This window comes from Silene latifolia, chromosome 2 (genome assembly GCF_048544455.1).
Source record: "Silene latifolia isolate original U9 population chromosome 2, ASM4854445v1, whole genome shotgun sequence".
In the NCBI taxonomy this organism is placed as follows: Eukaryota; Viridiplantae; Streptophyta; class Magnoliopsida; order Caryophyllales; family Caryophyllaceae; genus Silene; species Silene latifolia.
In genome coordinates, this window is record NC_133527.1 from 3261650 (window position 1) to 3280224 (window position 18575).

The window sequence follows — 18575 nt, forward strand, 5'->3', positions numbered from 1 at the left end:
AACTTGTTCAAAACTTCCAGAGTTCTCCCAGCCGGTCAAATGACCGGCGGCCGGTTGACCGGCCGGGAGTGCATATACGTATTTCAAAGCCCATTTCCAATTTTGGTCCTAATCCTTGTGTAACCTATATATATCCCTCTCCTTAAACACTTTGACACACAACCCTAGATCTGAGAATATTTCCCCTTCAAGTTTAAAACTTTGCTAATCCTTTGCTAATCATTCCTTAATTAAACTAGTTCTTCAATCAATTAGTGATTGAATTTGGGTTTGTAAGAAGATTGAAGGATTTCCTTCTTTATTATTTCTATCCAAATTCCTCTTTCACTATTTTGTTGGTATTAATTCTTTCCCTATTTCCATTTGTTTACATTTTGTTCTTCCTTCGAGTTTATTGGATCGTTTATGTTAAAATTGTTGTTGTTGTTTGTTTGTTGTTGTTAATTTCATCTTTGTTCATCTTTTCATTGTTCCTCTTTGCTTTGATTCTCTTTCTTTTGTTCATCCTTGGATAGTTGTCCCCAAAGACTTAATCTTTGGGTTGATTTGGTTAAAGATTGTGCCTTTTGGATTAGTTAACCTTGTTATTAGATAAAATCTCTTTCTCTCTTGATTATTGTTGAATTTGTTGCATGATTAGTAGTAAGATTTATCTTCCCACCATGTTTGTGACCAAAGTTTCCATCTTTATTGTTTATTTTGCAATTAGGACCATGATTAGTGAGTAGTCTCCTTCTAGGACTCGGTTTGACCCGATATGGGTAATTTCACTAATTAATTGTCACTAAGGCTAATTTGTGGGGAAAATTGGTTAGGGTAGTCTTGGGGAATTTTCATGCTTAAGGGTTGGTTTCCGGGTAGTGTCGGCTTTTGACCCTTGTCCACCAACGGAAGTTGGTTAGGTTGTTAGTCGAGTATTTTGGGACCGACCCTTGTCACCAACTAAGGTTGAGACCGGAAGGGAGAACCGAGGGAGGGTGCCTCTAGGCTAGTGTTTGAAATCGACCTCCGGAAGGGGGAGTGGGATGACCCGGAATTTGATGAGGGCTTAATGACCTTGACCATTCACTTGACCTCCTTGGGAAAATGCATGTTCTTGGGGTTGTCGGGTTTTGAGTTGGGGATACCGACTTTCGAACCCGGGAGGGGGGTTAGTCGGAGTAGCTAGTGTCCTAGTGCGAGACCGGAAGGGAGGTTCTAGGCGAATTAGAGCCATCTCCCCCTTACCTTTCTACCCCTTTTGATTAGCCGAGATGATTAGTATGTGGAATTACTCATATTCATGGTTGGACCGAGTTCTAGTCTTTCTCTTTATTTGATTTACCCTTTATCTTTAGTTTGTTCTTACCTTATCTAGTTGTTTGTCTTTAAATTCGATAGTTTAGCGCTAGTTTGTTACCACCCACTTTGTTATTTATCGACTTAGCTAAACCGGTGAATTAGAACGATTAGTACTCCACCTACTCCTTGTGGGATCGACCCTTTTAAGTGTACAACGATAAAATCGTGCACTTGCGAGGTTTGACTTGAGACCATCAAGTTTTTGGCGCCGTTGCCGGGGAGTACGGCTTGATATTAATCGTTTTTGTTCTAGTTTAGACTAAGTCCTTTGTTACTAATCTTTTCTTTCAAGTGCTTAGGTCTTTTGCATGAGTAGGCGACGAAGACGAGGTCAACCGATATATCAACTTGACCGCGAAATTGAAGCCACGGCAAGAAGACTTAATTCATTAAGAAGAAGGGGTTTACTTGATATTCCACCGATTGAAGAAGTTAATCACCAAGAGGCTACCGAAGTAGTGTTTGAAAATCCTTTCGGGGTTTTAGAAGAAGAACCTAACACCATGGGTGATCCGGTTCCGATAAGAGAGACTATGGCTCCTAAGCACATAGTCAATCCAAGCATCCAAAGGCCAAGAATTCAAGCTAATAACTTTGAGATTAAAAATGCCTTGCTCAACCTTGTTCAAGACAACCAATTTGGAGGAGGTCCCTTGGAGAACCCAAATGATCATCTAAATGATTTCCTTGAAAATTGTGATATGTATAAATCAAATGGGGTTTCCGATGACGCGGTTCGCCTTAGGTTGTTCCCCCGTTCTCTTAGGGGTTCGGCCAAGGATTGGTTGAAGAATTGTGACCCGGATTCCTTCAAGACATGGGATGAGTTGGCATCGGCATTTTTGAACAAGTATTTCCCACCCTCAAGAACGGCGAAAGTGAAGAGTGAACTACAAAGCTTTACTCAAGAAGACGATGAGACCTTATATGAGGCTTGGGAACGGTATAAGAAGCTCCAACGGTTGTGCCCTCACCATGGCATCTCCGAGGCCGAGCTAGTTAACAATTTTTACAAAGGGTTGACTCAAGACCTAAGGCTTTCGTTGGATGCGGGATCCGGGAAAGGTGCCTTAGACATTTTGGGGCATAAAGCGGCAAAGGAACTAATTGAGGAGATGGCCTCAAGAACTATGGAATGGGGAAGTGATAGGCAAATGGGGAAAGGCAAGAGCAAGGAATCTAATTCGGTTTTGAATGTGGAAGTCAAGGGAATGCTAGATGAACTCACCCAACAAGTTGCTTTGCTAAATTCAAAACCTAAGGGCTCCGATATGAGGCAAGTCTTGTCATGCGAGTTGTGTGGTGAACAAGGGCACACTCCCATTGGGTGTCCCTTGATTGCACCCCTAGGTGAGGAATGCTATGAGCAAGTAAATGGGATTTGGGAGTCCACTAGTGCAAGACAAGGGTTCAACAATAATAACAACAATCAATTTGTCAATGGAAAAAGAACTCACCCTTTCTTGTCTTATGCTTCACAAAACATTCAAAATCCAACCACTTCCCAACCTCAACAACAACCAAGGTTCAATCAAAACTCTCAATTCCAAAGACAAATTCCACCCGGTTTCCAAGGGAAACAATTCATCACCCAAAACCAACAACCATTTGGGGGTTTCAAGGGGCAAAATTTCAATCAACAACAAACCCAAAATTTCCAACCACAAAACCAAAACTTCCAAACCCCTCAAAAACCATCTTGGGAACAAGCTTTTGAACAATTGGTCATTGCAAATCAAAAATCCGACTCAAAGCTTGATAACCACATTGCCTCACAAAGCCGGGTGAATGATGAAATACGGGCATCACAAAAGGCTACGGAAACTCATGTGGCCCAAATTTCTCAACAATTGAGTCAATTGGCTCAAAATCCGGGGAAATTTCCGGGGAATACGGTTAACCCAAGGGAGATGAATGCGGTGTTTTTGAGGAGTGGTAAGCAATTGGAGGAGGTTGAGAAATCTCCTAATTGGAAGAGGAAGAGGGTGTCAAGTGAAGTGGTGAAAGAGCACCCGGTTGAAGTTGTGCAAGAAGATGAGATTATGGTGGAGAAGTCGAAGGAGGTGGAGATGGTTGACCCTCCAAAGCAAGATGAGCCTATTGCAACTAAGGCAAAAGAATGTACTCCACCACCAAGGGAGTATGTAGCACCGGTACCCTTTCCACAAAGGCTTGCAAAGCCTAGAATTGAAAAGAAGTATGAGAAGTTTGTGGAGATCTTGAAGGGAATGAATGTCACGATTCCTTTCCTTGACATGATTACCGAAATTCCATCTTATGGCAAGTTTCTTAAGGAACTTGTCACCTTGAAGAAGAAGAATGGAGAGGTGCAAACCATCAACCTCTCTAAGGAATGTAGTGCTATACTCACTCACACCAACAAGCTTCCTAACAAGCTAGAAGATCCGGGGAGTTTCTCTATCCCTTGTTCTATCCAAGGGGTGGCTATTAAAAGAGCTTTGTGTGATTTGGGGGCTAGTGTGAGCCTCATGCCACTTTCTATATTCAAGAGGCTTGATTTGGGAGACTTGAAACCTACTAGAGTTTCACTTCAACTTGCCGATCGGTCGGTCAAATTTCCCATTGGTGTGATTGAAGATGTACCCTTGGTAGTTGGGAAGCTTGTCATACCTTGTGATTTCTTTGTTATGGATATGCCCGAGGATCACAATGTGCCAATTATTTTGGGGCGACCTTGTCTTGCCACCGGGGGAGCTATGATCGACGTAAAGAGTGGGAAACTATCTTTGCAAGTGGGTGAGGATAGGGTGGAATTTGAACTCCACAAGTCCATGGAAGCTCCTTCTCTAGGTGACACTTGTTGCATTGTTGACATTCTTGAGAATCCCATGGAGAAGCATGACCCGAAAGCTTCCTCCATGGATCCTTTGGAGACTTGTCTTGTTAGTGGGTATGAGGTCGATGACAAAGATATTGAGACTCTCGCATATGTGTGGATGTTGGATTCGGCTCCTATTCATGAACAAGCTCCCAAATTTGAAGTATTGGAAGTCGGTAAGAAGGAGGAGAGTTCCACGCCTCCTCCTATGGTTGAACTTAAACCTCTTCCTTCTTCTTTGAAGTATGAATTTCTAGGAGATAATTCCACCTTTCCCGTCATCATCAATAGCGCACTTGATGACACCCAAACCTCAAAACTCATTTCTTTGCTCAAAAGGTTCAAGGGTGTCCTTGGGTACACTATTGGTGACCTCAAGGGGATTAGTCCCTCTTTGTGTACTCATAAAATTCTTCTTGAAAATGAGGATGCATCCTCAATTGAGCCACAAAGAAAGCTTAATCCCATCATGAAAGAGGTTGTAAGGAAAGAAGTCCTTAAACTACTTGACGCGGGCATTATCTATCCTATTTCGGATAGTAGGTGGGTAAGCCCGGTTCATGTAGTTCCCAAAAAAGGAGGCATGACGGTAGTGCGAAATGACAAGAATGAATTGATTCCTACAAGGACGGTAACCGGGTGGAGAATGTGCGTGGACTATAGGAAGTTGAACAAGTCCACCCGGAAGGATCACTTTCCTTTACCGTTCATGGATCAAATGCTAGAAAGATTAGCTCAACACAACTATTTTTGCTTCTTGGATGGCTATTCGGGATTTTTCCAAATCCCCATCCATCCAAGAGACCAAGAAAAGACCACCTTTACTTGTCCCTTTGGCACCTATGCATATAGGAGGATGCCATTCGGACTATGTAATGCTCCGTCTACCTTTCAAAGAGCTATGATGTCAATTTTCTCCGATTTCATTGAACAAGAAATGGAAGTTTTCATGGATGATTTCTCGGTTGTTGGGAAAAGTTTTGAAAGTTGTTTAATGAATTTGGAGAAAGTTTTGAGCAAGTGTCAAGAGTCTAACCTTGTGCTTAATTGGGAGAAGTGCCACTTCATGGTACAAGAAGGTGTTGTGTTGGGACACATAGTGTCCAATCGTGGGATAGAAGTTGATAAGGCTAAGATCGAAGTCATTGCTAGTCTCCCACCCCCCACCAATGTCAAGGGGGTGAGAAGTTTCCTTGGACATGCGGGCTTTTACCGCCGCTTCATCAAGGACTTATCTAAGATTGCGAGACCCTTGACCGAGTTGTTAGCCAAAGATACTTCTTTTGTGTTCTCTAACCGTTGTCTTGATGCTTTCAATAGGTTAAAGGAAGCTTTGACAAGTGCTCCTATTATACAACCTCCGGATTGGAGCTTGCCGTTTGAGTTGATGTGTGATGCGAGCGATCATGCCTTGGGCGCGGTATTAGGCCAAAGGAAGGATGGAAAGGTGCATGCAATTCATTATGCAAGCAAAACTCTTGATGATGCTCAAACAAATTACTCAACAACGGAAAAGGAGCTCTTGGCCGTGGTTTTTGCAATGGAAAAGTTCCGGACCTATTTAGTGGGAGCTAAGGTTATAGTGTTCACCGACCATGTTGCCTTGAGACACTTGCTCATCAAGAAGGAGTCCAAGCCTCGATTGATTAGGTGGATACTTCTTCTCCAAGAGTTTGACATGGAGATTAGGGATAAGAAAGGAGTTGAAAATGTGGTGGCCGATCATTTATCCCGGCTAATCAACCTCAATGTTGACAATGGGCTTCCTATCAACGATTACTTGCCCGATGACCACTTGTTGTCCCTAAGCTTGGGTGAAGCACCGTGGTATGCGGATATAGTGAATTATTTGGTCTCCGGGATAATCCCATATGATTATGACTCACATAAGAAGAAGAAATTCTTTCATGATCTAAGGCAATATTTTTGGGATGAGCCTTGTTTATACAAATCTTGTGCGGATGGGATAATCCGGTGGTGCATTCCAAGTGAGGAGGTGAAGCCGATAATTTCACATTGCCATGATATGCCAAGTGGAGGGCATGGTAGTTCAAGAAAGACCGCCGCAAGGGTGCTCCAATGCGGTTTCTATTGGCCTTCCCTATTCCATGATGTGGCAACCTACGTCAAAGGGTGTGATAAGTGTCAACGAAGCGGCAATATTTCAAGGAGGCATGAGATGCCAATGAACTACATTCTAGAGGTGGAGTTGTTTGATGTATGGGGAATTGACTATCAAGGTCCTTTTCCATCATCCAATGGATATGAGTACATACTTGTTGCGGTGGATTATGTGAGTAAATGGGTTGAAGCTATCCCAACGAAGACTTGTGATGCAAAGTCGGTGACAAAACTCATGGAGACTATCATATTTCCAAGATTTGGTGTCCCAAGAATTGTGATTAGTGATCGTGGGAATCATTTTCGGGAAAGAACTCTTGATGCTCTTCTAAAGAAACATGGGGTGCAACATAGGCGTAGTCTTGCCTACCACCCACAAGCAAACGGCCAAGCCGAAATCTCAAACCGTGAAATTAAGATGATTCTTGAGAAGACCGTGAGCCGGTCAAGGAAGGATTGGTCAACCAAGCTCAACGATGCATTATGGGCTTACCGGACCGCTTTCAAAACACCGATAGGAACTTCACCGTTCCGGTTGGTGTACGGAAAGCCTTGTCACTTACCGGTAGAGTTGGAGCACAAGGCACATTGGGCAATCCGGCTTCTCAACTTCGACTTGAAGAGTGCCGGAGAAAAGAGGCTTCTTGACCTCAATGAGTTGGAAGAATTCAGGCTTGAGGCTTATGAGAGCTCAAGAATTTACAAAGAGAAGACTAAGAAATTTCATGACAAGAAAATTCTGAGAAGAGAATTCGAGGTGGGAGAGTTGGTCCTCCTTTTTAACTCACGGTTCAAGCTATTCGCGGGGAAGCTCAAGTCTAAGTGGTCGGGACCTTTCACCGTGGTCCGAGTCTTTCCACATGGCGCGATTGAAATATCCGATGGAGATCACTCCTTCAAGGTGAACGGGCAAAGGCTCAAGCACTATGTTGCCGGAACCCCTATAATCAAGGATGTGAGCTCTATCACCACCTCTCTTCCAAATTATTGATTGTTATTCATAACTCCGTCGAGCCTACGACATTAAACAAGGGCGCTACATGGGAGGCAACCCATGCAACTTTGTATATATCATGCATTTAGGTAGAATTTGAGGAATTTTGGATGGATACTACTTGTCAATTTGATTGTTGTCGGCCATGATTGTTGAAGATTTGGGGTTTTTGTTTGATGAACAAGCGTTTGACCATTTATTGGCCTTTATCCGACGTCCCGAGTCGGGTTTGAAAGTCGAAAACACGGAAATCGAGGCCAATAAATGATGGGAATTGGAATAGGGGTTTATTGGAGAAAACATGATGAAAGGGAGTCCCACCGGTGACCGTGGTCTTCTTCCGACCGGCTGGGAAGTTCCTGTAAATTTAATGGAATTTTGACGAAAACACAAGGAAGAGTAGTCCCAGCCGGCAGGCCGGCAGGCGGTCCACCGGCTGGGAGTGCGTATACAATTGGAAATGTATCAAATTGGATTGAAGGGTAGTCCCAGCCGGCAGGCCGGCAGCCGGTCCACCGGCTGGGGGTACGTTTATGGGGGATTTTAGCAAATCTGCTTAAGAGGGAAGTCCCAGCCGGCAGGCCGGCAGCCGGCCCACCGGCTGGGAATGCATTTATGAAGAAAATGGAGATTGGGTGAACTCCCAGCCGGGTGACCGGCGGCCGGTCTTCTGACCGGCTGGGAGTCTTCTGATATTACTTTGAAAAAATCGAAAATCACCCGTTTTCCCAGCCGGGTGACCGGCGGCCGGTCTCCTGACCGGCTGGGAGTACACTGATGCCTAATTTTACACGAAATTGCCCCAAATTTCTTCATTATTCTCGACACTCTTCCTCCCTCCTCTCTCACTCTAACCCTAACCCCCCTCCCTCATTCCCATCAACAACCTCCCCACCACCACCTACCACCACCACAACCACCCCAACCTCCTTCCCAACCTTTCACCCACCATCAAAATCACAAAAATGGCCCCAAAGAAAAGAGTGAGGAGAGGGGACTTGGCACTTCAACAAGCGGAGGCGGTAGCGGCAGCGGCGACCGACATGAGCTCCGATCCCGACTTCCCGGATATCCAATTCGCCTCAATCACGATGAAAGGTAAGTTTGTCTTATTCAAGAAACGCCCTATTGCCCCTACCCGATTTATTGATCGACAATCCATGCGGGAATTAGGATTAGATCAAGTTACTCTTGAATTATTTGAGGGGGTGGGTATGAAAATGATGTATGCAATTCATGAACGGACCTATGCCCGTCTTACTTGGGAATTTTTGAGCTCCCTCCGTCTTGACAAGCACCGCCAAACCCAAAAGGTAGCCTTTTTGCACTTCCGATTGATGAACAAGGACTACTCCTTAACCCTCCCGACCTTTGCATCCCATTTCGGGCTTGACACTAGCCCGCCTCACAAGGCACCCGAGACTTTCGACCATGGGGCCTTATGGAAGGCTATTTCGGGTTTGGATGATATCAAGGGGGTCAAGAGAGCCGCAAACACCGTCCATAATGCGGCAATTCGGGTTTGGCATCGGTACATGGGTTGGACCATCTTTGGCCGAGAGGAAAATCATAATTTCCGAACGGAGGAATTGGAAATCCTCGGCTCTTACCTTCGTTCCAACCCAACTACCTTCAAAATTGACATCGCCCACCATTTGGCCCTCACATTGCAAAGGCTTAGCAATTCTCCGGCCTCTAACACGGCCGTTGTCGTGGGTGGACTCATCACCCATTTGATTAAGCGGCTCAACCGGAGAGTCAACTTGAGTGGCATGCGTTTTATGATCGGTGATACAATGTTTATCAAGAGCTATATCCACCACAACCTCGGTTGGTTGAAGACCCACCCGAATGATGGCCTAGACTATTGGCAAATTCGGGTGGATGGGGTTGATCGAAATTCTATCCCTCTTCGCAACCCCGACAAAATGAAAGTGGTGCCCAACTCGGAGTATTATTTGCTTGAGATTGAAAATCTCGAAGACCCCTCTATCCCACAACAAATTAACCCTAATCTTCGGTACACTCGTGGCCGACCCATCATTCCCGCAAGGTCTACCTTGCGGTATGCCACACCGACTTCTCCTTTTGTCCCCGGGCCCTTCCAACAAGGAGAGGGGTCCTCCAGTCAACAACAACAACAATCGCCCCCTCTCCATGCCGACCTCATTTCCTTCATGGCGGAGATGAAGATTAATATGACAAACGCCGCAAGTGAGCGGCATGGGCTTCAACAAAGGCTTGACCGGATTTACTATGACCATTCTCTTGGTCAATTCCCGGTCTATGATGATTGTATGAAGAACCAATACAAACACCCCTCCGGCCTTCACCCCTCCTACTATTTATTCCCGGATGGCGGACATCCGGAAGATGGGACCTTCCGCTACGGAGATATCAACTTGCGGCCCGACTATTTTAGTGCCCCGGTCTTTCCCACCCCGCCTACCACCCAAGGGGAGGGACATGACGCGAGGTGGTTCGGGGGTGCCCCTTCAGTCTTCCAAGAGGGCGGGTCTAGTGGTGCCGGAGGGCACCCGGAGATGTTTGTTGGTATGAGCCAAGCCATGGAGGATTTTAGCTCGGATGTCCACTTGAACACGGATGATTTCATTCATGACTCCGAGTTCGGGGCAATTCAAGGTGACGGTGATGGTGATGGTAATGATGATGATGGAGACGGTGAGGGTGATGATGACTATGAGTAGAGCCTAGTAATGAGGGCTCCACTTCTTCTTCCCTCTTCACTCCAAAGCCGTCGGTATGCTCCCCTTATTCAATCCAAATGACAAGTACGATCCCTCCCTTTTATCCAAATTTCTCATTCATGTTTAATTTTTTCGCATGCATTTTAGTTGATAATTCATTTAGTTGCATCATATAGGATTGCATTAGATTTCAATTTTGTAATATATTGTCACATGTAGTAATTGCATTCACTTAGCATAACTTGCATCGTTATTTAAATTTTGCATATAGAATAGAGCATGCATTGCATTTTCAAAATAAAAACCAACTAAAAATTGAAAAATGACCAAAAATCACCAAAAACATGTTATTTTCTTTCACTAAATTGCCCTCCCATGTCTATAAATAAGTGTGGGGAGGGCCTAAAAAAAAAAAAAAAACATGCTTTTAATTTGAATTCCCTCCACACATTTATTTCCATCTGGAAGTAATGTAAATAAATAAGTGTGGGGAGGGAGTTCTTATATCAAAAATCAACAAAAATATGCCTTTTTAATTTTTCAAAAACAAAAATCACAAAAATATGTTATTTTCATTTCAAAAATTAAAAATACAAAAATATGTTCCTTCCTTTTTCTTATTCACTCCCTATGCTTTTGTCCATTGAGGACAATGTACATTTCAAGTGTGGGGAGGGAAATATCCACTTTGTGAATATTGTTTATATTTGTTCATATCATTATATGCTTGTAAATTTAAGAAAATTCAAAGAAAATGCCTAAAAATTGAAAAATTTCTGAAAAATTCAAAAAATTTGCATTGTATATATATGTTTTGTCTAACCTATGGCATGGCGCATTGACCACTTGAGGCAAAAAGGAGCTAAAAGACCGCTTGGTATAATCCTTCCTATCTCTCACTCCTTTTACTATTCTTTCTTCTCGGTATCTTGATATTTTGAAGGAGAACGGGAATTTTTGTTGCCTTGGGTGTCTCCTTGGGAGACCGTTTGGATTTGTTGGTGTTGATGTGCTGCTAGGTTTAGCCAAATTGTTGCACGTTTCATTTCATGTTTGTTTAAATTTCCGCATGCATTTGTTCACATGTATATACTTGTTGCATTTCTTTCTTTTTGCATTGAGTTTGTAAATAAATTTTTGAGAAAGAACATGGTCAAGGAAGGGAACCAAGTACCCCCATGATGAACTAATGTGCCCAATTGTGCCTTTCCCCTCCTCGTGACTCGCACCCGTGGCCTCTTAGTTAGCCGAGGAAGGAGGGCTTGACCAATGAGTTTAGACCGATCTTGTGAGACCTAGGGCCGTAGGCTAGACCTTTGGCTCGACTTAGCTACTCAAAGGTAAGGGTAGAGCCTCCTAGGGTGGGTACATTCATACCCCTCCCTCATCTAGGTTTGAGAGTAGGCCTCCTCGCGAGGCGTGTCACATCATTACGCATAAGTGTGTCGCATCGTCCTTAGACCATGAAATTGCATTACATTTTTGTGCACATGATATGAAGCAAAAATCAGTTTTTATGAACCTCACATAGCCAAATAGCCTTGTTTTCTCCCCTATATCGTTTCCCTTTTTGATTCACCCCCTTTGAGCTTAGCCTTTTCATTTGGCAAACCCACTTAAAATAGCTACATTCCCATAACCACCCTTCCTTAATCAAGAATTGGTCGGTTTTGTAGTTGTGTTGTAGGAGGTGATTTGGGTCGTCTTGGTGGATGGCTTGCACGTCCACTTGGGTCGGATTTCGATGTGAATTTGGCATTATATATAAATAAGAGGTTTTGAAAAAGAAATGAAAAAAACAAAATAGAAAAGTAAAAAAGTCATGAAAAACCAAAAAAAAAAAAAATGAGTTGTGTGTTGTATATATTTGTTTGTCGCCAAGAAAAAGAAAAAGGCAAAGCAACACCCCTCCTCATCATTAATTGGGGTAGAAAAAGCCGTTGCTAAATAAAAGGGCAAATTGATGTTTTTCCAAAGATGAGTCGGGTTTACACATTTTTTGCATGGCTTGGGAAACCGAGTCGTTGTTACGGTGTAGACGTTACCATTTGTTGAAATAAAAGGAGTTTTATCAAATTTTTCCTACTTGAGTTGGGTTTATGCAATTTTTGCATAGTTTTGGTCATCAATGCTATGTTAGGGCATAGACGTGTCTCATGTGTTGCAATAAGAGATGGGATGTGATGTGTCGACGATTCTTGATTTGAGCCCCACATGTCCAAACGGTGCTTGCACCAATCCCGTTTCGACCTTCTCCTAAGCCCCGTTGTGACCCTTGCTTCATGTTTTGTGCATTTTCCCATTGATTGCATTTCATTGGACATAGGACGGTGTTACACATTAGATTGCGGGCACGTTTTCGCTGGTCGAGTTAGTTGAGTGATTTTGGTTACTTTTTGTCACAAAAATCACCTTGTTCTTTCATTGAGTGACGAGTGAAAACCGTGAGGATGTCGTTGCCTTGGTCCCCTTAGTCATGGGTCCTTTGGTTGAATCTTGTGTCGGTTTTGTAATTCTCAGCGGACTTCCCCTTTTCTTCCCTTTCCCCGCTCTTGAATTTGTTTCTCGGGCATTGGTCACACAAGGGTTGCTTGGGTCATGTTTAGGGGGTTGGCACCTCAATTGGCACTTCTGAGACGGTACTCCCGACCAAGACCGTGTTTAGTTATTTGAAAAATTCGGCCACTTAGATGAGGAAAGTGGATCATTTTGTTAGATGCATTCTTCTTGTTGATTACGTGCTTTCATGATGAATGTGTCGAAAGTTTTGTAGCAAGACCCAACTTGCCTTGCAATAGGGCACTCTCCCCTCATGGGTGTCAAATTGTGAGTTGAAGGGGCGTTGAGTGCGCTAATACTCGATCGGCTTAAGTAATAGTTTAGTTGAGTGATGCTTATATTGTGCATCCAATCTCCATATCTATCATAATAATGCTTTGTGCAATTGGTTGAGGACTTACTCGGGGACGAGTAAGGTTCAAGTGTGGGGAGGTTTGATATAGAACCATTTTGCACTCTTTTTCCCTCTATTCTCATGCTTATTCGACCCCATTTAAGGCGGTTTTGTGCCCCCTTTACTCTCGTTTCTAGCCCCGATTTCCTTTACTATGACATTGTGGCCCCCTTGCAGAAACTGAGGCGGGAACGGGCAAAGTGAGGCTAAAAAGACGGGAATGCTAAGCCACGCATAAAAGATGAAGGAGTTGATCTTTGAGAAGTACTCTCACCCGTAGGCGCAAGGCAATGGGCTAGCCGGGCCGGGAGCACTGTATACAAGAAATGAAGGAGGAAACAAGGAAGGAGTGTTCCCACGGTGGTGGCTTAAGCAAGAATGGCTAGCTAGCCGGGGGAGGACGCATTGGCTGAAGAAGCAAAGAAATTGGAAGAAAGTTACAGGAATCTCCCAGCCGGTCAAATGACCGGCAGCCGGCTAGCCGGCTGGGAGTTCCTCCAAGGCCAAAAGTCAAGTTCCAAGTCAAGAAGCTGTCCCAGCCGGTCAGGGAACGGCGGCCGGTCGACCGGCCGTGCACACCTGATGACCTCCAAACTTGTTCAAAACTTCCAGAGATCTCCCAGCCGGTCAAATGACCGGCGGCCGGTTGACCGGCCGGGAGTGCATATACGTGTTTCAAAGCCCATTTCCAATTTCGGTCCTAATCCTTGTGTAACCTATATATATCCCTCTCCTTAAACACTTTGACACACAACCCTAGATCTGAGAATATTTCCCCTTCAAGTTTAAAACTTTGCTAATCCTTTGCTAATCATTCCTTAATTAAACTAGTTCTTCAATCAATTAGTGATTGAATTTGGGTTTGTAAGAAGATTGAAGGATTTCCTTCTTTATTATTTCTATCCAAATTCCTCTTTCACTATTTTGTTGGTATTAATTCTTTCCCTATTTCCATTTGTTTACATTTTGTTCTTCCTTCGAGTTTATTGGATCGTTTATGTTAAAATTGTTGTTGTTGTTTGTTTGTTGTTGTTAATTTCATCTTTGTTCATCTTTTCATTGTTCCTCTTTGCTTTGATTCTCTTTCTTTTGTTCATCCTTGGATAGTTGTCCCCAAAGACTTAATCTTTGGGTTGATTTGGTTAAAGATTGTGCCTTTTGGATTAGTTAACCTTGTTATTAGATAAAATCTCTTTCTCTCTTGATTATTGTTGAATTTGTTGCATGATTAGTAGTAAGATTTATCTTCCCACCATGTTTGTGACCAAAGTTTCCATCTTTATTGTTTATTTTGCAATTAGGACCATGATTAGTGAGTAGTCTCCTTCTAGGACTCGGTTTGACCCGATATGGGTAATTTCACTAATTAATTGTCACTAAGGCTAATTTGTGGGGAAAATTGGTTAGGGTAGTCTTGGGGAATTTTCATGCTTAAGGGTTGGTTTCCGGGTAGTGTCGGCTTTTGACCCTTGTCCACCAACGGAAGTTGGTTAGGTTGTTAGTCGAGTATTTTGGGACCGACCCTTGTCACCAACTAAGGTTGAGACCGGAAGGGAGAACCGAGGGAGGGTGCCTCTAGGCTAGTGTTTGAAATCGACCTCCGGAAGGGGGAGTGGGATGACCCGGAATTTGATGAGGGCTTAATGACCTTGACCATTCACTTGACCTCCTTGGGAAAATGCATGTTCTTGGGGTTGTCGGGTTTTGAGTTGGGGATACCGACTTTCGAACCCGGGAGGGGGGTTAGTCGGAGTAGCTAGTGTCCTAGTGCGAGACCGGAAGGGAGGTTCTAGGCGAATTAGAGCCATCTCCCCCTTACCTTTCTACCCCTTTTGATTAGCCGAGACGATTAGTATGTGGAATTACTCATATTCATGGTTGGACCGAGTTCTAGTCTTTCTCTTTATTTGATTTACCCTTTATCTTTAGTTTGTTCTTACCTTATCTAGTTGTTTGTCTTTAAATTCGATAGTTTAGCGCTAGTTTGTTACCACCCACTTTGTTATTTATCGACTTAGCTAAACCGGTGAATTAGAACGATTAGTACTCCACCTACTCCTTGTGGGATCGACCCTTTTAAGTGTACAACGATAAAATCGTGCACTTGCGAGGTTTGACTTGAGACCATCACATACAGTTGATAATTGGTTACATTTTATAGTACTCCACAACTTTACTAAACAATTTACCATGTTGACAGTTTAACATCTATATCATCCTCAGTAATATGTTCATTAATAAATAATCAATAAAACAAAACTATATCCACAAGTAGTAACAAATGTACCTTTTGTAACAAAATATGGAACAATCTCAGTTTAACGACATTTTCAAAGAAATTGGTCACAAAATATACTTCACAAATACACTTTACAAGTATAAATTGTTACCATATCTATACAATATGTTACCATATATGCATAAGTCAAAAACAGTCACAATCAGTTGATAATTAGTTACATTTTATAGTACCCAAGAACTTTCCTAAGTCGGTCACCCTGTTGATAGTTTAATTTTATATGTTACCATTCTCAGTTATATGTTCATTAATAATGATCGGTTAAACTAAGTTATATCTACAAGTAGTAACAAAGTGTTCACGTTTATAAACATAATATATAAACCATATTAAACAAAGTTGAAATGTAATATGATATGGACAAACCAAAATTAAAACAACAAAAAATCCGTAAAAATGAAAAAACCAAAATTAAAACACCAAAATATTAACAAAAATTAACAACAAATCCTATTACGACTCCTATGCACATTCAAGCAAAATTTCAACTATAATCAACAAAAAATGAACAACAAAACCAAAAATGGCCTCCAAAACAACAACACATAAACTAAAATCAAAATAAGGCAAATCCAATGTTTACCTTCAAATTTCAACATATTACATCTAATTAACTAAACCTTCAAGGATAATAAAAAGACAAACCCAATATTTACCTTTAATCTAGTTTGTCTGCTCATTTCATTTTGCTTCATTCGGTTATGAAGATGATATGTATTTTTGATTTTTTTTGTTGGATTTTGATATGATGTATTTTCTAGATTTTGGATGAAAATGGACATAGAGAGGTTTTTTTATTAAACTTTTGTGATAGAAAAAAAAAATTGAGAACATGGTAAATGAAATAAAAGAGTCTGAATTGAATGTTCTTGCCTCCTTGGAACAATAAATAAATATTATTTTTTTATTCTTTAATGTCACTTCAGGAGACATAAGATCAGACTACTCAATTCTCTACTCAGCCTACATGCACTAGTAACCCGCCCCATTTTCTTATTATCTGGTATGTATTCGACCCGTCGCAAGCTTGTGACGGGTAATGCCGTCACAAATAAGAATTTGTGTAAAATTATTAGAGGGGGCGGAGAAAAATGTATAATTATTATGGAGCGAAGATCGATACTCATGAAAGGCAATATAAAAGTCTCAAGTACGTACATGACGATGACATGCCTTTCTCTCCATTTCCTAAAAAGAAACTGAGAGGCCATTTCCTATCGGTGGTCCAAATCGTATTCTGGCATCATCGAACGGCTCAAAATTTATGGGTAAAAATAAAAAAAATAATGAGGTTTAGTGGGAAAAATATTATTAAATGAATTTAAGAGAGGGAATGGAGAGAAAGAAATGGAGAGGATCCATTTCCATTAAAATGAATGACTATACATGTTGGAGTATAAAGCCATTATTTTAACGAATGTGAATTCAAAGAAAATTCTCAGCATGATCTCTGCAGTTGCTAATTAGTTATACTGTGATGAATTATTGATAAAAAGCATGCACACTAAAAATCAAAGCACAATCACCTCAAATACAACATCAAAGAAATGCCTATCATAGATGAATACATAGTTGAACACATAACAAAACAAAACACCGATTATGCATTTTTAATGACTCGTGGTAGATACTTGAGAGAGTAACGGGCCAAAGAAGTCTTCTCCCAAATGATATGCACTGAATGGGCAAGAGGGGAAGTATGGATTTCAAAATTGAGTATGATAGAAGGGTAATTTAATCATTTCATCGGGTAATATTGGTAAATTATGGGCGACAAAAAGAAAAAGTTAAGAAACTCCTAAAATTAGAGAGTTTCTATAAGATACAAATATTTTAATATTTGGTCAATGAGTACATTTATTATTGATTTGGATATATTCAGGGTTGGCTATCAATCGGTTATAATGCATTTGGTTCAATTTCGGTTCGATTTAGATTGAATCGGATTTTGGTCATTGTTCAAGTTTTTCACGTCGCATTATGAACATCGAGATTATGTAGCATTTGACACTCCATATTGCAGTATTATGTAGCATTTGGCACTCCAGATCGAGCTGGAGACCCAACAACGTTCCTAGCCCAGACAAGTAAGGAGTAGCTCAAGGTGAGAAGTTTGGTAGAAAAATTTCCCGGAGAAGACACCTAAATGATACAACAGTCAACCGTTACAAACAAGACGTATAACGGTTGTAGAGTAATTTTTGCGTAAAATGATACAACAGTCAACCACATAAATGCTTGTTTAGTGCACCAAATCCTTCTACTACCACCTTAAATATTCTCATGTTGCTCACTTAATTGATCTATCTCACATCTTAGTACTATCTACTAAAAATGTCGGACGTAAATACTAAATCCATGTGTGTCTTAAGACATATGGTTCGAAATATTCAAGGAATATCATGTCGGGTTTACTAAGATAATAAGCGAAGAGCCAGCCCCGCTGGTGTCCTATAGACCTATAATCCTAAGACTAAGCAAATTAAGGAACTTGTTCTTCGAATTAGTAGATCAACTATAGAATTTGACAAACAAGAAGATTTTGTACGTGAAAATATGTTCTGTGTTTCATTAATAAAAGTTGTCAATATATACAACTTAGAGAGATCATTGCTAGGTTAACAAAAGATTGTGATCCTAAATTACATGCTAAAATATAGCTAACAATATTGTTATATGCTAAATATATGCCAATCAAATAATATCGCAATATCCTCGGAAATCCCGGAATATTGCTCCAATACCCCCCCTCAAGTTGGAGCATGGGAGTCGGAAATGCCCAACTTGTCGAGTAAGATCGTGAATTGCGGACGGCCCAAAGCCTTAGTTAGTATATCGGCCAATTGTGCTTGAGTATGGACATAACACGGTAACACAACTCCAGTTTGAATATGAGTACGAATGAAGTGACAATCAACTTCGATATGTTTGGTTCTTTCATGGTAGACCGGATTGTTGGCAATATGCATGGCTCTCTCATTATCGCAATGAAGTCGAACAGGTTCATGAATTCGAATTCCTATTCCTTCAAGTAACCCTTTCAACCATAATATTTCACAGGTAGCGGCAGTCATGGCTCTATACTCCGCTTCGGTGGAGGATAAGGCAACCGTAGCTTGCTTTTTCGTTTTCCAAGAATTAGGGGAACCACCTAAACAAACGAAATAAGCGGTAATGGACCGGCGCGTAATCGGACAACTAGCATAAGCCGCGTCACAATACGCTTCAAGCTGAAGAACCGAAGAGGGGCGAAACAGAATTCCTTGACCCGGATTCTTTTTCAAATACCGAACCACCCGTAAGGCCGCGTCCCATTGAGT

At 41.8% G+C, this 18575-nt stretch overlaps 1 protein-coding gene and 1 non-coding gene across 2 annotated transcripts; one reads left to right on the forward strand and one right to left on the reverse strand.

The window, feature by feature from the left end:
• Nucleotides 1–1844: 1844 nt before the first annotated feature.
• Nucleotides 1845–7292, forward strand: LOC141627257 (uncharacterized). The gene is made up of 4 exons (XM_074440618.1): nt 1845–2617; nt 3122–3698; nt 4590–6168; nt 6682–7292. Exons 1-4 carry the CDS (start codon nt 1845–1847, stop codon nt 7290–7292), a joined length of 3540 nt encoding a protein of 1179 aa, XP_074296719.1.
• On the reverse strand, nt 2217–2323 carry LOC141645122 (small nucleolar RNA R71). The gene has a single exon (XR_012544710.1). It is a non-coding gene; the product is annotated as a small nucleolar RNA R71 (small nucleolar RNA).
• Nucleotides 7293–18575: the final 11283 nt, after the last annotated feature.